The sequence below is a fragment of the Lissotriton helveticus genome, chromosome 6, assembly GCF_964261635.1.
Source record: "Lissotriton helveticus chromosome 6, aLisHel1.1, whole genome shotgun sequence".
In the NCBI taxonomy this organism is placed as follows: domain Eukaryota; kingdom Metazoa; phylum Chordata; class Amphibia; order Caudata; family Salamandridae; genus Lissotriton; species Lissotriton helveticus.
The window spans coordinates 1,235,793,167-1,235,819,084 of record NC_136067.1 but is presented as its reverse complement, the minus strand read 5'-3'; the positions used below and the strand labels follow the sequence as shown (position 1 = coordinate 1,235,819,084).

At 47.3% G+C, this 25,918-nt stretch overlaps 1 protein-coding gene across 1 annotated transcript in view; it reads left to right on the top strand.

The window, feature by feature from the left end:
• The window catches only part of DZANK1 (double zinc ribbon and ankyrin repeat domains 1), an 846,943-nt gene that overhangs the window by 643,941 nt on the left and 177,084 nt on the right, over positions 1–25,918 (top strand). The window contains exon 14 of the mRNA XM_078648955.1: positions 17,665–17,768. Coding sequence (XP_078505081.1) covers positions 17,665–17,768 — 104 coding nt within the window. The remainder of the gene's footprint in view (positions 1–17,664; positions 17,769–25,918) is intronic.

The following is a 25,918-nucleotide window of genomic DNA, read 5'->3' as shown; positions in this document are numbered from 1 at the left end:
GTCTAAATCCTAGTTATGGCCCACTTGTTTGCTTTTTTATACACGCCCATAAAAAAGAAGCTACTGAAAAGCAGACAAAAGGGTTGGACAGGGATTTTAAAAAGTATAATGCAACCCAACATAATTTAAAATAATGGCACTTTAAAATCAGGACGATTCATTTCTTTACTTCCTGCTAGTAAAAACCACAGAAAAATAATAAATGAAGGTCATTTTGGGGAGATTGCCTAAACGTCTTTCTGCAGGCAGTTGGGTCCTTAAAAAAGTATTTCAGGCCTATAGCGGTCAATTCCATTTCAACATAGTTCAGCTATCTGAACCTGGTGTGGTTCTCCAATTTTAAGGTGTCTCCTATAATATTTTTTGTGAGGGGCACCGTGTCCCTGCGCCATATGGAGAGCCATAGTAGTAGCGGGGCTAATCTAATGGAATCAGTAATATATGGTAGACCCAATTCTGTATGAAAGACATAACTAGAGTAGGATTGTGGGCGAGAAGTTAATGATTGAAACAATTTGTTTTCAGTAGTTTGAAGAGAGTCCATAGGTGCCATACCCAATACACCCACCCCGTAGGTTGCTGTTGAGTTAGTCTTGGCGTGGTAAATCTTTTTAATGAGGACTAATGGTTTTGCACCCAGCCTATTATAGAAGGATTTTATTGCTGTTGGACTCCTCTCCATACCCACGACCCTTCCTTCGACCAGCTGTGACCACATTTGGTTTTTGTCAAATCGTACCCCTAGGTAAGGGAAGGACTTGACCACCTTGATTTTCCCTGAGTCCATGTGTAAATACAGTGTTTTGTCTCACTTCCCTGAAACAATTATAAAATATTTCGATTGGTTCACTTTTAGATCCAATAAATACATAAAAGCCGCATAGGCTGATATGAGACGATGGAGACCTAACCTTGTTCTCGCCATCAGTACGGTATCATCGGTATAGGCCAGAATTGGTGGCTGGTGGGAGCCAGACACAGGAACATCCAGAGTTGCTCCCGCAAGTGCTTTTTCAGTGCTGTTCGTGTAAATGGAGAAGAGGAACTTTAACCCTTAAGATCGTAAAAGTACAGGTGCATTCCCTGTTCTTCCCCTAATGGACATGTGAAGAATTATCAGAAAACAATTGGCGAATGAAGTCAATTATAAGCTGGTCGACCCCCATCTCTTCCATTATGGACCAGAGCTTGGGGTGGGACACGCATTTGAATGCAGCAGATGAATGCAAGGTACATTTTCCCACCCTTAGCTCTAGTGTATTTGTCCATAATTAATAAAAGATTCAGGCACTGGTCTACTGTGCCTTTTCCCTGCTGAAAACCATACTGTGGCTGCATTAGGATATTTCTATCCTCCGTCCAGGTCTCTAGCCTAGATAAAAGGAGGAGTTTAGCTGTGGTGTCTATGAGCAAAATTGGCCTGTAGTTCCCCTTATCACCCTTTTTATGAATCTGGGCTATTATACTCGTTTTCCAGGAGGGAGGGGGGCCTACTGTGGCTATCTTGTTAAACACTTTAGTCAATAAGGGGACCCACAGATCTTGATTCTCCTGGAAAAAGTCTATCGGGACCCCACCGGGGCCTGGAGCTTTCCCGGTACTACAGGCCTCTAAGCCACTACTCACTTCTGTGAGCGAAAAGTATTGGTTGTCCTGTTGGAAGTGGTGGGGGAAAAGATGTTTATAAAATGTGCCACCCATTCCTCTTCGTCTACGTTATTATTTAAACTAGGGTCCCTTTGAGTCTTAAAAAAGTATGCGTTTATTACCTCCCAGAACTCTTTGCTGTTGCCCGTTATTGATGCAAGCTCTAATTTAGCCCAGGTCTCCTCCCTCATTATCCTCCCCCTGTTTCTTCTGGCCAGTTTGTATTCGGTACGTAGTGCGGCGATTTGAGCCACATTTCTGGGTTGTGTTCTCAGGACTTTGATGAGGGCTTTCCTTTTTTTTGAGCAGGGCAAATCAAACTACCCCTTACCCTTTGCGTTTTTATCTGAGGTCTTCCGGGTAAGTACCCTCTTTATGTGTTCTCACAATTCTGTGAAAGACGATACCAGGGCTAAAGGGGAGATTTCTGTATCCAGGCAGCTACTAATGTTATCATAGATGTTCCTTATTATTTCGGGGATCAGCTAAAGTTTATCAATTTCGGACCACTTTAGTACATAACCGTTTCTCTTAGCTAATAGTGGGAGTCCTGCTTCCTGTTAGTTGGTCACTTCCCCAGGAGTCAGAAGTATCTCACAAGTTAAAATAGTGTGATCGCTAAAGGTCGTAAATTGGGCATCTACCTGATTACAGCTTTTGTTAAGAGGGTTAAACATCAATATAAAATCTATCGTTGAGTCCTGGGCATCTCGGCGAAAGTTCTTTTTTGCGGGAATCCGTAGAGGTGGATAATTTATTTACTATTACCATGTTCCTGGTCGAAAGAGTCTTGTTAAAACTGTTTCTGTAATTGGTATGAGAGAAGTGGTAGACCAGATTCCCCTTCAAATCCTCCAGGCCACAGACACGCTCTTGGTTGTACTTGCATGGGTGAGTATTAAAGTCTCCCATCCAAATAATGTTTATGGCCTCCTTTTTCCTTGTTTCATTTATAGCCTCATCAATTTCCCTATTCACCTAATTTATGACTAGATGCATGTTTGCCCCAAAGTTATTGTTATAGAAATTTCCAAGAGCCTTGGTTGGCCAACTCGAAGGTGAGGAGATGGAAGTAGGGGCTCTTCCCTTCAAAATTCTTCGTTTTCAATGCCAGTGTGTTGGGGATCAGAGTTAGAAGTCCCCCCTTGGGCCTCCATGAGGGGGACGGGGTTGCCCTTGTCTGAAAGGAATGATATCTATTTAAGAAAATATATTTTGTTGCCCATGTCTCTTGTAGGCAAGAGATATCTTGTTCCTGCCAGTGGTCAACGCCCAGTTTGTTTATTATACCCGCCACGTTCCATGATGTTACTTTAAGTATGTTAACTTGCTCCTTCCTAACCTTAATATTTTTAGTGGGTATTTGGGTATTGAGTGGTAGAGCTATCACTGTAATAGGCCCCTCATTGGCCTGTGGATGTAGTCAGTCGCAAAGTTCCAAAACCAAAAGTGGTGCAAATCCGTTCTCAAGGAGTAATCCCGGTTTGCCCAGAGTACTAGGCCTCAATGAGTCCTCACTTAAATGGGGTAACGGTTTTGAAACCACCGATGGGAGGGGGCAATAGAAGTGCTCAAGGCATAATGCTATGACGTGTGTGCCCTTAGGTGGAGCTTTATGTAGTTTGGCTAGAAGAGAACTAGGTACAAAGGAGTTGTTAGATTGTATTACCACACAATCACCCTTCATTGATTTCGGGGACAAACCCAGCCTCCCCGCCCTCCTGGCCATAATGATTATTGCTAGCCAGTCTAGCATACCCCTGCCTGTACTGGTTGTGTAACGAGTTAACCAGTGGAGAGATTTGTCCATAAGTTGAGTTGTTGTTTCAACCTGGCCCTCCCCCAAGTTCGGTATATTGCCCAGGACCATTACAAGGGGGGTAGCAGCCGGTGGGCGGTGCAGGGAGTGGTATGTTGTGGGCGCCTGCCTCTGTATATTTGTTTTCAGCTTTAAAGTGTTGCCATTTCCACCACCCCACAATGTTATTGTCTGCATGGTGGTTAACAACTTATTTATGGTACTGGTGGCATGCAAGTGGGAAATATTTATAGGTTCCCTCAAGTTTGCAAGATGCTCAGTGGGTTGTACAGGGGGGTTGAGGGCTGTGAGGGCCGGCAGTAGGATCAAGAGTGCTTGTGTTATTGTTTTGTTGGGGTGGCTGAGATAAGTAGCCCCCCCACAGTGTTAGTTTCTATTGGACGAACCCCCACCTCCGAAAGAGCTAATGGCCCGCTTCAGTGCCAGGACGTGTGCATTGGGAAGGGGGGTAATTGGATGTCCCCTACGCCCTCAATGCATGAAAGTCTCTCTTTGATTTGGCTTAATTTGAGCAGGAGAGGGTTCAGGAGCACAGTGACCAAAGTCTCAATTCTTCTCCAAAAGTCCTCGCCATTCGCCTGGGGAGACAGTGTGGCAGGGTCGATAGTCTTCAGAGTAGAGATTAACCCCGGTTCCGGTTCTGCATTCCCTTTTAATTTACCCAAACGTGTCCCTTTCTGAGGCTTTTGTTTTTGCAGCCCGCCACCCCTTCTTCTTTTGACTGGAGGCTCACTAATATCATCTGACTGAGATTTCGCGGCCTGGCCCCTCGTCACTATGTTGGGACCGTTGGATGTATCCGGGGAAGAAGACATGTGCAAGACTGGAACCAAGTGTACTGTAGGTGAAGTTTGGGGGGGCCGGGGGGGAGTTAAAGGGATGGTGTCCGTGATGTGGCTGCCAAGGAAGGAGCGCTTCTGTGAAATCTTGTAGTCCAGAGAGAGCCACCGCTCTGTTATATCAATCTCTTTGCTAAGGACAGACTCAGCCCTTGTTAGAAAGGCATCAAGTGCTCCAACTACTGCACACCCCGGGCGTTCACTGCGGCCCTTACGTTTACTCATTATGGTTAAAATTCTAACTTAAAATGTCTAAAAGAGTTAGTGAAGAAAAATGCCAGTGGCACAGTACCTTCAGGACAAAAACCTCGTCTCTCCCAGGGTCCAGATGTTAGAGGGGAGCCAGCCGAGCCTCCTCTGGGCTCTGACGGCCATGGACGGGCCAGCCGGTGGCCGGTGGCAGTGTTTTGACCGCACTCCAGGCGCTAGGGAGGTTGGGGATTATAGTCTCCCAGCGGTGAGATTTGCGGCTTCAGCCCCGGCGGCAACAGGTTGGAAGTGCCCAGTGTCCAGGTCTATCAAGAGGCAAGGTCCAGCTAGGCATGATCACCCATGCAGAAATGAGAGGCAGGGTGAAGTGCGGCTAACATCACTTCAATCTTTGTTTTTTCAGTGGATTTCTAGAACTTTTTAAAATCTACATTTGGTAAAACCGCTCCCAACTATAACATCACTTGAACCTTTGGGGGTTTTTTTGTGTGAATTTCGGAGGTTTTTTTAACGTAAGGTAAAATAGTATTCCAGACTAAACTATAGTGAAATCTGGAAAATAACTCCTTGAATATTCATATTTAGATTTGCCATATTAGTAGGTTTTGTTATCACGCGAGCTTTCCATGAGAATCGTTCAACCAATAGAAGCCCCCCGCAGAGTGGGCTTTCCTTCCTATGCTCAGGAGAGGCTCACAAGAGCACCATAATGTCTTTAAGTTTTATTAAGTGTGAAAGACTACCTTTTATGTAAATTTGATCCTAGAGCTAATCTAAAAGTGACTAATAATGAGTATCCTTTCAGTGCTTTGCGTAAATAATTGGTGTGGTTTTTTAGGTCGAGCGACCTATCTCAATGCGCATGCGCATTGAGCGGGAGCGAGATATATAGGGCTTTAAACAGACTTTAACTAACTGGCGATTTGATGCTGTGCCTGTGCGCTTTTAGGTCAATGCGCAAGCGCATTGACCTAAAATGCGCGTACAGGAGGGGGTTAATTCCGGCTACCATGAACAGAGCCTTGAGATCCTTTCCGGAGTGGTTGTCGCCGCCTCTTTTGCTTCCGTGAGGCTCCCGTGCCAGTAGACATACCTTCATGAGTAGGTACAGGGTTAAACACGAGAGCGACGGCTCAGCCCTGAGCAATGCCTGATGGACCCTGTGATAACGATCTTACAGCTGGTCTCATGTCCCTTCTAAGGTTTCCTTCTCTCCTTACGTCTCCTCTGTCTTAGGTACCGTACTCAAAGGTGAAGGTCCCACGGGAGCAGACTGCGGGGCACCTTAGGGATTGTCTCAGGGTAAGCAGCGTGACGCATCACCCTTGTCTTATTTATTGAAGTGTCCTTTCGTCCTCATTCTCATTTGAAATTTTCACCACCATTGTGGGTGTTTTGCCCAAACAATATCCACACATTTTTTATTTCTTTTGTGTGTCACTAGTGTGTCTGTATAGTGTAGAGAACAAAGAACCTGGATAGTAATGGAGCACTACACTAATTGCCCTTCACTGCTATGTGCTCTTTTTTCCTTTCTAGGTCGCTCGTCTAAGGGCAGGACCATTCGGCCTGCTTTTCTACTGACCTCAAGACATAAGGTTGTATTTTAAACATTCACTGTGTAGTACTGAGCACTTAGGTCCTGAAGAATTGCAATGAATGCAAGAAACATGTTGACCTGACCAGAGGGTTGTAGATATCTCACTGTGAACCTTATCACAGCACCTATCTGCCCTCCCACCTTTTAACCAAGGGAGTCAACCACACTAATAAAGTTCCCTGTGGATTGCCTAACCTTTTTTAAATCACTCTCACTTCACGACTACACATTCACTTGCCCTCTTACACGCATGCACCATATGGCTGGAACAGAAGGTCTCCGATAAAGAGCCCCTTCGCGGGTGCCCGTCAGACATTGCAGCGCCAGTCTGACGAGGAGCAGAACCCATATGATGAAGCATGACACCTAGCTTGCTAGGTGTGTGAGGGTTTTAGTTCCAAAAAGGGAAATTCCCCGCCCTTTTTTTTTTCCCTTTTCCTTCTCTACGCTACATTCATACTCTCACCTCACTCGGGGAACTTTGTACCCTCCTTGTGTTCCCGTTTGGGATATCCAATGTATAGCTATCCATCGCTTGGCTACAGCAAGGCCGAATATCAAGAAGCTCCAACTAGTTTTACGTTTGGGGTTCCTGGGTATCAGGCCAAGGAGACATCTCCTTATTTTCATCAATACTTCTCACCCTGTCAGTCTGTTAAGCTATTCCATTATTTTCGTCCAGTAGTTCTGTATTATGGGACAGTACCAAATCATATGTATAAAGTCCGCCTCCTGGTGTCGACACCTGGGGCATCTTGGGTCTTGCGCAGCGTTTATGACGTGAATTCGCTTAGGGGAGAGGTAAGTCATATGCACAATATTGTATTGTAGCTGCCTAAATCTGGTGCTTACTGAGACTTTATGGACTTCCTCGTGTATTTTGCTCCAGTCCTCAGGTGTCAATGGCTCTTCACTTGCATTTTGCCATCTCTCTTCTATCTTAAGTGGTTTACGTTGTTTGTCTTCGCTTAATGCACCTTAAAGGTGTGTTACAAATTTCCTTCCCCCTGCCATTGTAATCATAGTGGTCAGCGTTTGTGAGTGTTCAGGGGCTTCCGGGAATGTTGGCCATAGGTATCGGGCCGTAGCTGCCATCTTTGCATACTGCAAGAATTGTCCTGCACCCAACGCAAATACTTCCATCGCGTCCTGGTAGGTTATGAACCTATCCTCCAGGTATAAGTCTGTCAGCATTAGGCAGCCTACCCTTTCCATTTCTCCACTGACATTGTCTGTGCTACATGGGCAAACTGCAGGATGTTCCAGACACCTGCATCTGGCACATAGGGTGCTCTCTTTAGGACTGTTTTTACTGCCCTATCCCATATTTTAGCAGTTAATTGTATCAGCGGCATGTACGTTTTTGTATTTCTTGGCCTTTCATTAACAAGGCCCCCAGTTGCTGTCTTCCGTAGGTGCCTGCGGGTAGGGTTCTCTCCCAGGAGGGGTCTGTATCTAGCCACTGTATTGCATGCTGCAACTGTGATGCCAGGTAAAATAGCTCTAGATCAGGGATCTCTAGTCCCCATTTTCCCCACTGCCTCTTCATTACTTCCAATGCTACTCTGCTATGCTTCCCGTTCCACAGCAGCCTTATCAGCAAGGCATCCAATTCCTTAAACACTTTACGTGGTATTTCATAGAAGGATCCCTGCATAATGTAGAGGCATCTAGGGAGGACCACCACCTTGATCAGGGCAACTTTGCGCATAAAGGTCAGTTTGAGCATGTTCCAGAACTGAACGCTTCCTTGTAGTCCCCTTACAACTCTGCCCATATTTAATTCATAGAAACGGTCTTCTTCTCTGGTGACCTGTACACCTTGATATCGAACACTCTCTATCTCCCAGGGGAGATCTAGTTGCAACAGCTGGGATGCAATAAGTCTCCTCGTTGCGGCTATCAGTAATAGTTGGGATTTGGACTTACTAATTCGGAGGCCGGATGCTTCTTCAAATTTTCCCAATGCATGAACTAGCCCTGGGAGAGAGTGTGTTGGTCGATTCAGGTACACCAGGGCATCGTCTGCAAAGAGCGATACTAAGTGTTCCCTCTCACCAACTTTTATACCTTGTCCATTCAATATTACTCTAAGTTGGCATGCCAAAGGCTCTATTGCTATGGCAAATATCAACGGCGATAAAGGGCAGCCCTGCCGAGTCTCTCTTTGGAGCGCTATACTTCTAGACACGTATCTCCCAGTACGGACCCTAGCAGTTGGTTTAGTTTATAATAGTTTCACCCACTGAATAAACTGGGGTCCCAGACCCATTTTTTCCAGTACTAGCCAAATATATTCCCATCTGACTGAGTCGAATGCTTGTTCTATATCCAGGAAGGCCAGTGCACATACGTCTGTGCCCGTGCCAAGGGACTGCATAAAATGTGCAAGTCATCAGATGTTTTTAAGAGCATTTCTGCTGGGTAGGAACCCTGCCTGGTCTTCATGTATGAGTTGGGGAAGATATGGTAGAAACCTGCTCGCCAGGACATGGCTTATAATCTTGAGGTCCACATCAGCATAGGTAGTGGTCTGTACGATTTTGGTAGTGTTGGGTCCTTTCCAGGTTTTGGGACTACCACTATGAGCGCTTCTCACATTGTACCTGGCAACTCTTTGTTCTCCCATGCCTCCTTTAGTACCTCTGTCACTCTATCTTCTACCAGTTCAGAGCAGTGCTTGTAGAATTCGGCTGTAAGGCCATCCTTGCCTGGTGATTTTACTGTTTTCATGTGTGTGATTGCAGCTTTTAATTCTGCTTTAGTTATTTGTGCACCGAGAGCCTTTTGGGCTTCCTGGTTCAGACAGGGTATTTCTAACCCTTGTAAGTTTGCCACTATATTAAGGTTCTGTGCAGTATTTTGGGGGTTCTGTGTATACCTCAGCTAAGTGTTGCATGAACACTGCATTAATTTCATATTGAGTGTAGACCGTTTTATCCTGTCTATCTCGTATCGCTAGTACAGTCCTGGGTTGTGTTTCTGTTTCAATAAGTGGCCAGTTTTATCACCCTCTGTGTACCATCGCTGTCTGCTGATATTTCTATTATTTTTTCCATGTCTATCCCACAATTCCCGTACCTTCCGGCTTTGGTCCAACCAGCCCTGGGGGCCCTCTTCGCAAGTGGGGAGTGTAGCTTTTAATTTAGCTAGATCTCGTTCTTGTCTCTATAGGTCTTGTTCAATTATTTTCTTCACCCCACCTCTAGTGACATGCATACTCCCCTGAGTACCACTTTCATCGCGTCCCATTCTGCGGCCCTGCTGCTAGCTGTCTTCCAGTTTGTGTCAAAGTATCCTTTCAGTTATTTTATTTATTTATTTAAAACATTTATAAACCGCAACTATCACCTTGCAGGTATCCTGGCGCTGAGACAACTCTTTAAGAAGGATGCACTGGGAGACAACAGTTAAGTAATTGATAGTTAACATTTTGGATACAACCATGTTTTGACCCGTTTCCTAAAAGGGAGAAGTTCGGTTAATTGACGGACATCCAGAGGCAGGCTGTTCCAGAGTTTTGATGCAGTAACCCTGAAAGATCTTCCTCCTGTCCTGACTTTTTTAAATCTTGGTACTTTAACAAGACAGGCTGTTGTGGATCTGAGGGCTCTGGTTGGAATGTACCATTCAAACATAGATTGCAAAGGAGCGGGCCGAACTCCGTGCAGAGCTTTAAAAACAAGGCAGAGAGATTTAAAAGCAACTCGCAGTTTCATGGGGAGCCAGTGAAGCTCAGCCATTGCCGCAGTGGCCGAAGATCTCCTAGGCCATCCCAGGACCAGTTTGGCGGCAGCTGATTGAACTCTTTGGAGTCTGTCTAACAGCGCAGACGGAGCCTCGAGCAGCAGCGCATTGCAATAGTCAAGGCGACTGAGGATAGTACACCTGGCTATTAAGGCCCGGGCCTGCAAGGGAAGGAGTGGAAAGATCTTGCGGAGTGACCGATTAAGGGCAGTGCAGGTGAGCACTGTTTTCGCAACCTGGGCTTCCATGGTGAGCTTATTGTCTATCATAACACCCAGATTGCGAACGGTGGTGACCGGCTGTGGTTTTTCCAGAGTTTCAGGGGGCCAAAACTCAGCTGGGAACGGGCGGGGGATCCGACTTCCGACTCAGAACAGAACCTCGGTTTTGGCGGCGTTGAACTGTAAGGAATTCTTGTGTAGCCAGCAAGCCGTGTCTCGCAGACAGTCATGAAACGACTCCAAAGGAATAGATTCCTCACCCTCCCAGGAGAGGATGAGCTGAGTGTCATCGGCATAGTTAATTGCTCTTAGCCTGTGGGATTTTATTAACGTAATCAGAGGTTTTAGATACACGTTAAATAGAATCGGGCTTATGGACGAGCCTTGAGGCACCCCGTGGGTCACCGGGGAGAAGGCCGATTGATACGGGGGGAGGGACACGGCCTGCTTCCTGTCCCGCAGGAAGGAGTGAAACCAATGCAGGGCAGTGCCACCCACCCCGGCCTCTTTTAGTCTCTCCAGCAGAATCATATGGTTGACCGTATCAAATGCGGCAGACAGGTCCAGTAGGATCAAGGGTGCTGCCCGGCCCCTGTCTGCACGCATACGAAGGTCCTCCATGGCAGTGAGTAGAGCTGTTTCAGTGCCATGGGCTGGACGAAAGCCAAATTGTATTTCGTCCAGGAAATGATTCTGCTCCAGGTGTTTGAGAGGCACGAACTCACCCAGCGCTCGGCAATTTTTGCCGGGAAAGGTAGCAGGGAGATTGGTCGATAATTCTGTAGACACTCAGGATTCAGGGAGGGTTTCTTCAACAGTGGCCTAATAAGAGCCTGCTTCCAAAGGGCAGGAACTAGGCCACTGCTCAAGGATTGATTGCAAATCCTACAGAGAGTGGGGAAGAGTTCTTCACCGGATACCTTCCAATTTTTAGGGGGGATGGGGTCGAGAGGAGAGCCCGAGGAAATCCCATGAGCCAGTCTGTTAGATTCCACCTCAGTAATGGGGGGGAATTCCCACAGGAGGTCCATGGGCTGGCACCCTTGGCTCGCTGCTCCATGGTCGATGATGGCAGTGTCAGGGCCGATGGGGTCGACTGGAGTGGGGGGGATGCTTAGGTTTCGAATGATGGTCTCAATTTTGTCATTGAAAAACAGCGCCAGACTGTCGCACAGGTGTTGTGTGGGAGGGATAGCTTTTTTTTGCGCAATCAGGGTGGGTAAGGCTGTTCAAAATCTGGAAGATACTCTTGGAGCTGTTGGCAGCTGTACAGATTGTGGAACAGTAGTAAGCAGCTTTGGATTTCATAATCGCATTTTTATATTCAAAAAGTTTAATTTTCCAGATTTGCTTGTTGGCATCAAGGTAGCCCAGTCTCCATTTTCTTTCCGCCTGCTTACAAGCCGATTTAAGAACCTTTAGAGAGTCATCGAACCAAGGAGCTGATGCTCTACTCTTGTGCTTACATGTTTTTAATGGAGCTAGGGAGTTAATAGTTGTCGATATCTTGAGACAGAGAGCCTCATAATTATCCTCGGCCGGGAGGTGCGGAGAGAAGCTATCCTCCACTTGAAACATAGCACCAGTAGTTCTCCGCCTTTCCAGAGCTTTCCAATCTCTATATTTGACTTCGGAGGGGATACTGCGTGCCCGTATTTTTGCTCCCTTACAGTTAATGTAGAATTTAAGGAGAGAGTGGTCAGTCCAGGCCATGGGCAAGATATCCTTCAAGTGTACTAGCTGAGGGGTGGAGAGAATAAGATCAAGTCGATGCCCTGCTCTGTGAGTGGGTTCCCGGACTAGCTGTTTCAACCCCACGCTCTCACAGGAGAGTAAAAGGTTGTGCAGTCCAGTATCTAAAGAACCGTTAGGCCATAGGTTGAAATCCCCTAAAATAATTAACTTATTGTGGGAAATCGCCATGTTGGACAGAGATGTAAGTAGCGATTGTTGATGCTGGGCACTGAAAGCCCCCGGTGGACGATAGCAGATGATTGCCGTAAAGGTAACACCTGTGTGACTGTTAATTGAAAGTCCAAGGAGCTCCGTCCCAACAACCGGGTCCATATCCACAGTTCAGTCTTTACTGTGGTCATGTATATTGAGTCTTTGAGTGCTTCAGCGTTTATCTGCCATAGTGGTATCTTTTTTTTTTTTAACTTTCTTTTTCATTTAACAATAATAAAAACATATTGTCAACGATACAGCATATAGGGCCATACCTTCTTTTTTGTTGTTGATACTTGGTACAGGTTGCAGCATTGGAGATAGGCAATCACAATAGGGGTACACAATCATCCTTGTATATAATACAGCGAGGAACAGGGCATGGGATAAACCAAATACATATAGGCTGTACACTTATAGCATTAATTCTCCCGGCCTCCTTTATCAAGTTGGTATTCCTCATCCGACCCGCTGCCATAGTGGTATCTTTGGCTGGGGTCTACCTAGTGTGTAAACTATTTGCAGTGGTGAGTATCGGGCCAGATATTGGGCGTCTGTCACTCTGTGGGCTGCTTTTGCCTGTATGAAGAAATAATCTAGTCTACTGTATGTGTTCGTTGCTGGAGTGTGGCAGAAGTATGCTTTTTGGTGTGGGTTATGGTGTCTCCAGATATCTATAAGATCTAGGTTGACTTGCATCTGACACATGGCCTCTTTTGTCTTTGGTTTAGCGTCAGGTTTTGGTGGGAATCTATCTAGTGCACCGTTACTTGAACAATTATAGTCCCCATGAGTTCCATGTCTGCCGTGAGATGGGCCTGTCTAAGGGCTGCCCCGGGAATTCCCGATCGTCGATATTTGGGGCGTAGATATTAAAAAGACACATAGAGTGCCCGTTCAGACTGCCCTCTGCCAGTACATATCTCCCATTTGGGTCCGAATGAGTTCTCTGCACTTTGAAGGGGACTCCCGGTACCACCCATATTAATGCCCCCTAGCATAGCCAGAATAAGACGTCGCAAAGACCTGTCCTCGCCATCTTCTTTGGACATATTTAAGACTATTGCTCCATAGTTGTGTTTCCTGAAGGAATGTTATAGGAACCCCATATCTTCTGAGGTAATTATTATCTTATTTCATTTAACAAAATTATTGAGCCCTCGGACATTCCTTGTTACCAACTTATATTTTTGTTCAGTTCCTTTCTTGTTACCAGATAGTCGCTAGATTCACCGCAAATTCTCAGGTAAGGTTCTTGCCTTGGGTTGTACTTGACTTCAGCCCCCCTGTATCCCTTCCACTTTGTAGCATGACATTTCTTTTTCTTGCTTGTTTGTAACTTCCCATCGCAACTGTAACATAAACATTTACAACACCCCCTCGCACAGGCAGTAGTTCCACATTCCCCTAGTTCTTCAAGTGGCCTGAAAGACTGGCAACTCTGCCCCAAAACAGCTAGTAACTCTCTCCCTCCCTTCTACTTCACCCTAAACTTTTCAGATACAAGGTATATAAAACAAATGCACTTCAATTCAATTAGGTAGTCTCTCTCGTGTGGCAAGTCTACCGGACCAGGGCTCAGCTGGACCACCCATGCGTGTGGCAGCTGGAATGTCCTGCTGGATTCAGTTTGGTGGAACTCAGCGCTTCCACTTCCCCCATTTTTTCTCTCACGTTGCCCCCCTCCCGACTACCCCCCGGGACCCGCTATGGTGCGTGTATGTCCACAGCGTCTCTGCGCCTTTGGTCCCCCTTAGATTTGTTTACTCACAGGTCGTCTGTACAGTCTCTCGATCTCCAGGCCCCTCTGGGGCTATGTGCTCCCGACCTTTCCCCTGTTCCTCTTCTGGGGTACCTTTACTCTGAGTCTCTTGCACCAGGCAAAGTGGGGAGAACTGATTCTGTAGTGGTATTGTTACCAGTTCTGTCTGTAAGGTCCCATCCTTGCCCACCAAGATGCACCCTGTGTTAATTTTTTCCTGCTGGCTGTGTCTCCTGTCTTCTGCCTCCCGGCGCTGCTCACGCTGTCGCCCATGTTTTTCCATTGTTCGCACCATCCCTGGTTTTGGTCCGTTCCAGACAGGCCCAGAGAATCCATCCAGTCTGTTGCATCTTGGGGTGCTTCATAGAAATGGACTCTTCCCTCATATTGCACTCGCAGGGTATATCAGACTGATTTGATGTTGTGTTCCCGCAGGCGCCGTATAACACCTACAAATTCATTGCGAAGGTCTTGTACTTTCCTGACGTAATCTGGGAATTTGTGGATGACGCGGTCTTCACAACTTGGTTGGCCGTCAGTACGGATATGCTGCAGTATTACATCTCTATCTCTGTCATTGACGGCGATCCCGGTCTAGGCGGGGGGCCCAGGGCCCGGTGTGCTCTTTCTATAGCAAAGAATTTTGAGAGTTTGATATCATTAAGGGCTGTGGTGATCCAATTTTTGAGGAAAAGATCCGCTGCCGGTCCCGCTGCCTTTTCGAGAAAACCTATAAATCTCAGGTTGTTCCTCCTTGATCGCCCTTCTGCATCCTCCACTCAGTCTTCTGTGCAGGTTGATTGGGCCTTTAGGATAGTGACGGTAACGAGGAGCCTCTGAACCTTCTCACGTAGTGTGTGTATAACAAGGGAGAGAGTGAGGGAGATTACACAGATTATGTGTGGTGGGAACTCCTGGTCCCCGGAATTAATGGTATCAACAATGGAGGAGTACCCCCTAGGAGAAGAAACAGAAAAAAGAGTCTTTTCTGTGTCTAGAGCGTGAGGCTCAGGTTAGCACAGTGTGCCCCAACCCCTAACAGGATAAGGCATGTCCTTGAAGAACAGAACACTCCACGGGGCATTGAGGAATGACCAAGTAGGTTTCATTTCCTGACGAGCAGAAGCCGCAAGTGACGGAAACTTGCCGTCTTGGATACCCTCATGCCCATGAAGCGACAGTTACCGCTTCTAATGTTTTTCTCCTGATCCAGGGAAAACACCTTTTTACACTAGACCACGATTTATGGTCTTTAATTGAACGAGGGCAGGACGCACCTTAGCGTGTGCGGACCACCCCGTCCAATCACCACGGTCCTGACGAAAACCTATAATTTGTTAATGGTTGAAACATGTAGACCTAATTTCCATTTATCACATAGCACACTACGCTATTTTTAATATTTAGTACACTTCTTTAGACACCGAAGCCTTCCTAATGAGGCACAGGTGCCACACTGGCTTTTACGAGGGTCCAAACACTCAAGAATAAAGTCTTGTTGTGAGTAGATTTGGCCCTCTTTTAAAACACTGGTTATTTTAACACTTTGCACATATAAACAAAAGAACCCGCTCCACTGTAATCAGGTGTCGCAGCACACCCTATGGGCATTCGGCCTATGGGGTGGGACCCTGATGATGAACCTTCTCACGTAGTGACACAACCTCCTCTTCAATGTTCGTGACTCTTTGGGCTACCTTGCGCAGATTCAGGCGCAAATGGATTATGTCCATTGCCATTGTGTTCATCTTCGTCTCCAGCGCCACCCGGGATTCTCTGATGTCCTCCAGTATATCCACCTTATCTCTTATCATTGCACCCTGATTATTTGTATCTTCCACGCCTCTTCTGGGCTGTTCTGGTGCTCCTGGGCCTTGGACTGTGTATTGGACTATTTTCTGGGCTTGTCCGCCTCTCAATGGCTTCTCCTTGACCACTGTCTGATTGCGCGTTTATATTATATTGGGGCTGCGTGGTTCTCACACTCTGGTGTGCTCTTTGCTTTGCACCTCTGCACTGTTTTCGTGTTTCTTTTGTTTGGTGGGGGTGGGGTTGGGGGTCACGTCACCCCTTCTCGATTGTTTACTTTTACTCCTTTGCAGCAGGTTGCTTCCACCCAGCCCACCTGCAGCGACACAGTGTCACACTGTCTTCAACACCCACCATCCACAGGGGGATCCGAGATATTTGAGGCTGCAGCCTGATTGGCGCCAAGTGTTATTACTATCAGGCCACTAGTGGTCTGTTTTAATCGGGAGGGGTCCCGGCGCTGCCACATGCCCTCTGGTCATTGTCTCGCCTCTAGTACTGTTCCGGGAGGAGGGGGGGACCCCAGTTATCTTATCATAGCCCCAAGCGCCGCCACACAGCATCTATTCATCGCCACTCACTCTCGCCGTCTCAGTTCTTCTTCAAGGCACGGGACCTCTGCCATGCGAGTATGCTGGTTTGGTTTATAGCCGGCACTCCTCGCTTCCCTCTCAGGGCTTGATCCCTTCATCTTCTTCGTTGGGCCCCCACTCACCGCTTTCATGCTCCAGGCCGTCGCTGGATCGCAAACTCTTTGTGGCCTACTCGGGCTGCAGCACTCAGCAGGCGCTCCCCTCAAGGCCTGTCTGCCTGCCACCTGCCCACTGCTCACGCCGCTTCAGAGGCCTACCGGGCACCCTCACAAGGCTCCTGTCGGTCCGCACAGGGGTCAGGCACTCTTTCAGGCTATTGTTGCAAAGGCAGCCCAGCTTTCACTCTGTGCATTCCATGGGCCACTCCGATCACTTTATTCTTTCCAGTCGTGAAGGTCAGGCAAATCCATTACGGTGTCAGGCACGCCGCTCGCCCTGCAGTTTCTTTTTGCTCAGTTTAGCATCCTATTTGCAGCAGCTGCCCTCCATTTTCAGTTCCGCTGGGGCAGGGTGTCCACCACTTAGTTATGCGGTGGTTTGTTTTCTGGTTCCGCAGGGATTAATGGAGGATTCATCATTTCTTAGGGGCAGGAGCTCCTCTTTAGCACGTCTGCTCAGCCAGCTTGTCAGGCCCTGCCCCCAAGTTCAGCACTCATGTTTGAATCATGCTTTCCTTTGAAGTTCTTTTTCCCAAAATTCAAAAATAACCCCCAAAAAAAGAAAAAAAGTACACAAAAAAAACAAAAATAGGCCCTTTTCACACTCTCCTATTCTGGTTTAAAGATAGAAAATGTTATGTTTGTCTTGTGTTTGTCTTTCTGTTAATATATCATGATAGTCCTTACCCACTCCTAAACCCTAAAAACACCCTTACCACCCAATACCCTGAAACAACATTATCACCCAATACCCTTACACACCCCTAAACACTAAAAAATATCCATATCACACTATACCCTTACCCACCCCTAAACCCTAAAACATCTTTACCATCCGATACCCTTACCCCAATAAGCCTAAAAACTCCCTTCCATTTTTCCTGTAAAGGCATGCATGGTAAAGCAAGCATGGTAAAGGTATTCCGTGGAAAATGATGCGTTTCAAAGGCTGTTTCCATTCTGGGGGTGGGCATGCTGTAGTCTTTCTAAGGAATGTATTGTTTTCCTTCCCAGGATGCTCTCTAAGGGGGCAGGCAGAGGTTGGGATGTGCTCCTGACCTGATATTTCCACATGTGCATCAGTAGGTAAGTACCACAGCAACAGCAAGGAACATTTTTAAAATATGTAATTTACACAGACATTCAGGTAAATAACTTACTCACCATAGTACACAGTGTCCCTCAATAGAGGGTAATTTTTTTTAAACACTGTTTTAGTTCATACTGCTTCTTTCAGTTGCCTGTTGTGAAAGAGCATGCCACTCATGTGACACCTAATATCTTTGTTTTCTTGGGTCCATTATTTCTTTAGGTTACTGGAGAAAACAGCTAGATCACATTTGTGCGCATCTTCGATGTTATACACAGAACAACTCTGAGTTCAAGGCTTTGATTGGTGAACCTCGAATGGGGAAGGTAAGGGAAACGCTTCATTGCAATACCATTTTGTTTTAGTTTTTTTTAGCTGATCCAGCATTTTCTGTCTGTGATAGTGTAACACTGCCCTCATTGTTTAACTAAAATGAACACAGTAGAAGGGGTTTGCAATAGCGGTCAAAAGAAATAGTATGAAACTACTCCTTACAATAAGTTAGGATGTTTTGCAGTATAGAAAAGCGACAGCAGACTTAACATTATTCATGGGAATCAAGTTAAATGTCAAAGTGAAAAGGCCCCGCTGCAGCTAGAGCGGGAAGCGCAGGGGGTGCTGTACTGAACTGCTGCTGGATAGATAGACCATAAGAGACCTTGGGACACGCAATGATGGCCACGGAGTCGGAGATTCGACCTGCCTCCGGAGTGCGCACGGCCCCTCCTTGGATCGCCAAGATGGGCAAGAAGGAAGTGACCCCTAAGGTTCCTCGTCAAGGCACAATAGATTGATATGCATCGGTCCCAGCCACGACATTGCCAGAAGCGGAGGCAGCAGGCCCGCGGTCAGACACGGCGCTTTTGATGGGAGCCATACAGGCGTCCAGGGACGACATTCAGGCATCCAGGGCGGCACTGGAGGTGAAGATCGGGGAAGTGGGCTCTGAGGTGACACTTTTACGACAAGACTTTCGCAACCTCACGGAGAGGGTGACCACGGCCGAAACTCGATTGGGGGAAGCGGAAGACACTATCCACTCGCTCCAGAAAGACATGAGGGAGCTCATGACCTCTCATAAACAACTACAGTGGAAGGTGGACGATGCGGAAAACCGGGCCCGCCGCAACAACCTCCGCTTCGTGGGCTTCAGAGAAGGGATTGAGGGATCCAACATGGTGGACTTCCTCCGCAAATGGCTGATACAGACCTTACCTAAGGCGACTTTCTCTAACTGTTTCATTATTGAAAGGGCACACCGGGCGCTCCTGGCGAAACCCTTGGTGGGTGAGAGACCGTGCCCGATTATCGCTAGATTTTTTAACTTTGCAGATCGAGATGAAATCCTCCGTGAGGCGCGGAAGCTGGGTGAAATACGGATGGAGAATGTACAGATAATGATCTTCCCGGACTACAGTCAGGAAGTTCAAAAACAGAGACGCTCATTCGATACAGTCAAAGCCAAGCTAAGGGCCCTTCAGATCCGGTATATGCTACTATTCCCGGCCAAACTCAAAGTCATCTTCAAGGAGAAGACATGCTTCTTCACCCACCCGGGTGATGCATGGCAATGGCTAGAGGAACGACCACCTCTCCGTAGATGGGACGGGGAGCTGGAGGGGGCGGTGAAGCAGAGGACGGCGCCCGGATCTCAGTGGGAAGCACCGAAGACGCAGAGGTCGCGGAGGACACAAGGCTCCAAACGGGTGAAGACGGCGCCATATCCTACGCGGAATCCGACGACCACACGGCTATGCGGGGGCACGAACTTTACCATGGGAGATCAGGCAGGGTCTAGGTTTCGCTGCCTGGAAAGCAACACACGATCCGAGGAAGAAGACGACATTGGAGGTGTCACCTCGGGAGGGGAAGACATGGAGGACCAATCGATACATCCCCTGGTCGAGGCTATCAATGAACTGGAGCAAGAGGCGGCTAAAGAGGTCCTGTCCTCACAAGGGGACGATTTGGATTCTAATGCATGAACCAGGGGGGACCGAAGACGGACAAATTACTGGCTCAGCACGGAAGCACGCAAGTTGTTTCACACACTTAATTCTTATTGTGCCTATAGTTTATAACATTTACTCCACCATTGGCTGTGTTCTATATCACCACGCGACACTTATATGTAATACTGGTGGGGCAGTTGTTTGTTATGCTGCTTTTCTAAGTTGTTGGGGTGGGTTGTGTGGGGCGGAAATTAGGGGAGGGCGACAGACTTTCCTTCGCCAGAAAGTTCCAGAACCGGTTTGGTGGCTGATGGGACTTGAAGGGGAGGGTGGTGGGGGGGGGGGGGGGGACGTTGGGAAGTTGCCTTTGCTTTTGTTCTGGAGGGAGGGGGAGGGGGAAAGGCGGGGGGCTGGAAGGTTGTTTTAGCATGTCATGACGAGCACACACGCGCATGTCCTGAGGACTCCCACCTTAGGGCGTCAGACACTACAAGGTACCATTCCCCGATACGATGATGGGCAATCCTGATGGGGAACCGGAGTCCCGACGGGGTCTTAAAGTACTGACCTGGAACGTAAATGGACTGGGCTGTAAGATTAGGCGGGGCTTGGTTAACAATTATGTGAGAAGATCCGGGGCGGATGTGATACTCCGATACAGAAAAGGGGGTGGTGATGAACAGAGTGTCTGAATTAAGCAGACTACTCTTACCCAGTCCAAAGATCAGGGCTTGATCCATCACCGTTATTTATCTCACTGCCCCATCCCAGCTCAGAACCTGGCTATATGCAAATTAGTCTGTCCCTGGCCCAGTGCATCATGGGAACAGGGCAGACCAAACTACCAAGCCAATTCTTCACCAGAAAGGAGACAAGCTACCGGGGACCGGTTTCTGGCATTTCAGCCTCTTCGGCCCGGCTTGCTTGAATCCTGATGGAGCAGTGAGAAAGGGACTCATGTCTGAGTATACCCTGCCACACCTATAGTGGCCAAAAACGATACAGAAAAGGGGGTGGTGATGAACAGAGTGTCTGAATTAAGCAGACTACTCTTACCCAGTCCAAAGATCAGGGCTTGATCCATCACCGTTATTTATCTCACTGCCCCATCCCAGCTCAGAACCTGGCTATATGCAAATTAGTCTGTCCCTGGCCCAGTGCATCATGGGAACAGGGCAGACCAAACTACCAAGCCAATTCTTCACCAGAAAGGAGACAAGCTACCGGGGACCGGTATCTGGCATTTCAGCCTCTTCGGCCCGGCTTGCTTGAATCCTGATGGAGCAGTGAGAAAGGGACTCATGTCTGAGTATACCCTGCCACACCTATAGTGGCCAAAAACGATACAGAAAAGGGGGTGGTGATGAACAGAGTGTCTGAATTAAGCAGACTACTCTTACCCAGTCCAAAGATCAGGGCTTGATCCATCACCGTTATTTATCTCACTGCCCCATCCCAGCTCAGAACCTGGCTATATGCAAATTAGTCTGTCCCTGGCCCAGTGCATCATGGGAACAGGGCAGACCAAACTACCAAGCCAATTCTTCACCAGAAAGGAGACAAGCTACCGGGGACCGGTTTCTGGCATTTCAGCCTCTTCGGCCCAATGGATGTGATACTCCAGCAAGAAACACACCTGAGGGGTACCAAGTGTGCCTTCCTGGCTAGGGGGCAATATAGAGTACTAGCACATGCAGGGTTCACGTCAGGCTCCAGAGGTGTGGCAATCCTGATAAAAAAAACATCCACCCATGAGAATAGCGCTGACCTGGTCGGACCCACATGGGACATATGTAGGGGTAAGGGGACAATGGAAAAGGAGGGAGTACACGTTTGTCTCCGTTTTATGCCCCACCCAAACTACAGGCAGGTACACTCCGGGGAGTCTCTGACATTATCCTTAACACAGCAGACAAGATTCAAATCCTAGGGGGTGACTTGTGATGGACCCCGCGATAGATAGGACGGGTGACCGCGACAGACCCCAGAGTACTACACCGCTAGCCAAAGCAATGCGCACACTAGGCCTACTCGGTGTCTGGAGATGGCTCCACCCGGAAGCTAGGGCGTATTCCTTCTTTTCAAGAGCACACAAAGTGTACTCGCGCTTGGATTATATTTTCATGGCAAGACAGGCATTACAGGTCTCGGACACGGCAGAATACTGCGCAAGAGGCATATCGGATCATTCACCATTGTTGCTGGAGGAAAGAGGAGGGCGGGGATTGCGACATTTAGACTGTCGGCCTGGGACTTACAAAATGCAGAGATTCTAAGAGGCCTGAGAGCAGACGTGAAGGTGTATCTGGCAGAGAATGTAGGCTCGGTAGACTCCCGGGTGGTCCTGTGGGAGGCACTCAAAACGGTAATCCGAGATAGGGCACAATGCAGGGTAGCGGAAGATAGGAGAAAAGTTCAAGCTGAGATTTAGGATCTGGAAGTTCAGATACTGGCGCTGGAGCGAGACCACCAGACTACTAGCGACCCAAAGACGCTTCGACGTCGCTCCGATATACAAACCCAATACAAGCACCTGGTGACAGGCAAGGCTAAAACGCAGGCCCTGGCGACTCTGCACTGCCTCTATGACGTAGGGGACAAATCCGGGAGGCTATTAGCGTGGCTGAGCAGGAAGGAGGGGGATGAACGATGGGTGGAGAAGGTGAGGGATGACCAAGGGAGATGGGCCCGAACAGATGTAGGAATTGCAGATACTTTCGCAGGATTCTACGAAGCCTTTTATGACGCACAGGAGTTGGGGACGAGGGAAGACACATTGCAATACATGGCGCACATTAACCTGCCGACGCTCGAGAAGAGGGATCAAAAGGACCTGGAGGCGGATATCACGGAAGACGAAATTAGGGAGGTGCTGACTAGGCTCCACACGGGGAAGGAATCAGGCCCTAATGGTTTTCCGGTGGAATTCTTTAAAAAAACAGCGGATCTCCTGACCCGCCACCTAATGGGTCTATTTGTGGATGCTGAAGAGAAGGGGCAGTTCCCGCTGGATCTCCGACGGGCCACGATCATTCCAATTCACAAGCAGGGTAAGCCACCCGAGGACTGCTCGTCCTACCGGCCCATCTCCCTCCTAAATGTGGAGGCAAAGCTCTATGCCACGATTCTAGCACTCCGCCTGAGAAAGGTTATATCGGGATTGGTCCATCTTGACCAAACGGGGTTCCTCCCGGAAAGGGCGACAAGATACAATTTGCGACGGACCCATAACTGGTTACTAGAGGTATGTAACAGACCAGACCCCCATTGGTTCCTATCCTTGGACGCTGAAAAAGCGTTTGACGCTGTCCACTGGCCCTTTTTGGAGGGAGTGCTGGAGCGTCTAGGTTTGGACCCAAATACAGGCGTAAAATCAGCTTGCTCTACACTGACCCCAGAGCGAGAGTCAGGGTCAACGGTACACTGTCAAGAGAATTCCGTATACGACGGGGTACTAGACAGGGATGCCCCCTGTCTCCCCTGTTATTTGCCGTCACCATTGAAATACTGGCATGCCCAATTAGGCAAAATGCAGGGATTACCGGTTTCCGGATAGGGCAAGCGGACAACACTGAGGAAAAACTTTCTATGTACGCGGATGACGTGCTTCTCTACATCACACAGCCACAGGTAACTATACCAGCGCTGTTTTTGGAGCTGGATCGATACGGCGCGAAGGCTGGCTACAGGATCAATTGGCATAAGTCGACGCGCTATGACCCCCAAGGAAGGGGATGTGTGGGCCATGTTGCCTGCGAACTTGCAAACAACTAGAGAGGGGTTTACATACTTAGGAATATTTATAACGACAGATGGTGATCGTTCCTATGAACGGAATATTAACCGTGTTCTATGTAATTTTACTGAGGACGCAGCTAGATGGCAATCGCTTCCCCTGACGTTGCTAGGCCGGGCAGCAATGTTTAAAATGATTTTGCTCCCACTATTCTTATATGCTTTCCAAAATGAATACTTCCCCATGCGGCATAGGGTCTTCCGGGACATACATGCGGAGTTAAGGTCTTTTCTATGGCTGGGAAAGCAACCCAGAGTAGCACTAGCGACCCTGCAGAGACACCAATATGATGGAGGGATCTTCTTGCCCGACCAAGAGGCCTACTACTGGGCGGAGCATCTGGCCCCTATTAATGAGTGGATACACGCACCTGCCACACACCCCACCTATGCATTGGAACGATACACCATGGGCACTCACACATGTCTGTACTATCTGTACGGTGGTAGGAGACAAGCTACGCTGCTGCCAGCTACTAAAATGTTGTATGGGGCATGGCAAAGGGCGACTAAGACGATTGACTGGGAACACAAACCTATGAAACAAACCCGCTGTGAAAATGCGCCTGGCTGAAGGAGCTGAGTAAGTTGAAAGGGTTCCTGGGCTGGGATGCCATAGGCATCTCCAATTTGGGAGATGTGATCAAGAAAGGGGCACTGCAATCCTTCCCCTCCTTGCAACAGGAGTACGGGCTCCACCGATCCCAATACTTTAAATATATGCAGTTGCGCCATGCATGGAGGGTGGAGGAGGCACTGACAGTGGTGCTCCCCGAGTATGCACCTTTAGAAGGCCGCCTCCTGCAGGAGCGGATACCTGGGAAGGCGGTGTCCCTGACGTATAAAACGATAATGAATAATAGACCAGATAAACTAGAGGGCCTCAGGGCAACGTGGGAGCGAGAGGTGGGGACCATGGATGACGTAGACTGGGGGACGGTCCTAATGCATCCTAGGGAGGTAGCGATTAAATCCCGCCTCAGACTGATCCAGTTTAAAATCCTCCATATATCTTACTTTGATAGAGTACGCTTACATAAACTGGGGAGAGTGCCCGATCCAAGTTGCCTAAGATGTGGCATTGATAGGGGGGACTTCCTTCACACGATCTGGTCTAGTCCGACCATTCAAACATACTGGGGGGCGGTCCTCTCAGAACTAGGGGAAGTATTAGAGACGCCCATTCCCTCAGACCCAAAGCTTGTACTCCTGGGAATGACAAATGATGTAGATTTGGCCCGCCCACTGCTGATCTTTCTGGTACTCGCCCTAGTGGTGGCCAAGAGAGATGTGGCCCGGAAATGGGGGGCACCTGAGGTACCACAGTTGGAGGAGTGGAGGAGGGGTATGGACCTCTACATGGGAGCCGAAAGAGTGACATACAAAGCGAGAGGGTGCCCAAAGAAGTTTGGTAGGGTGTGGGGCAAATGGCAACACTATCATGGATTGGATGGAGGGATTTGATGGGACACACAGGTATGAGCACATGACTGACAATGATTGGATAGGGATACAGGACCCAGAGATACGAACGCTATGGACTTGGGCGAAACTGATGGATGAACTGTTGGAAATCAAACATTAGGTCGGGGAACGAGAGATGGGAGGTGTGGGTGGGGGGCTGGGAATGTGGGGGTGCTGCATGATACTGACATGCGTATTGTTTGTTGTTATGCTGCAAAATGACAATAAAAATGTTTTTTTTTTAAATGTCGAAGTGAAAAAAACTGTGTGGTTATTCAATCTTATTTTGTCTAAAAGAAAGTAATTCTATGAAAACTATCTGTCAGGCAACTATCTTGCTGTGATACCCTGCTTAAGTCAGCCTGAGTACTACTCATGGTGTTTTCCACCCAGGAACAGATAACAGTATCAACTAAATATTCCATGCTGGATTCTTTATATAAAACCCAGCTGATAATTTTTCATGTTATCAAGGTCTGAAAAAAAGTCTTTAAAAAAAAGCACTTTGCAACCCCTTTGCTGTCTTAAAATATTCACAAAGGTAGGTTTACAAGTGTAGATTTACTACAAGTACATTTACTCTTACACTTTTGAGTAATTTTACTACTTTTAGCTATTCCCCATGTATGAGTGTAAAGCTATTCGAAAGTGTAGACGTGCATATCCCCACCCTATGAAACAGGATGTGGAGTCAGTAAAAACATCAAGTACAACCTTAAAGCTACTACTAGTAGTGACTTTACAGTGGAATGTAACTTTCTGCACACTTGGCGGAGACATCGCAATTGGGGTGGTGATCTTCTGGAGGTAAAGTACAGGGAATAGTTTAAGCATTTAATAAACTTTCAAAAGAATAGAAACAAATGCTAGTATATTATTGTTAAGCAATTTTGTATATTTATTTTAAATATAGAAAAATACAAAAAATACAGTGTCCATAATTATTTTCTACATATTAAATAAAAAAAATCTTACTGAAGTTTAAATTAAAAATATTTACCTGATAAACACAAACAAATGATATATTAAAAATGGTGACAAGTGCTATCTAGAATTCATTAAAAGTAAATATTAATGTTACATTAATTCTTAAATTAAACAAAAAGTTAATAAAATATTTTAATAACAAAAAAATTAGGTTTCCTTTAGAGACAATCTTTTAACATTAAATAAAATGTATGTATATTTTAAATAAATTCACATATATTCACATTTGTTTTTATAGGGTTTCATTTTACGTCCTTGTCTCCGTTATTTTATATTGT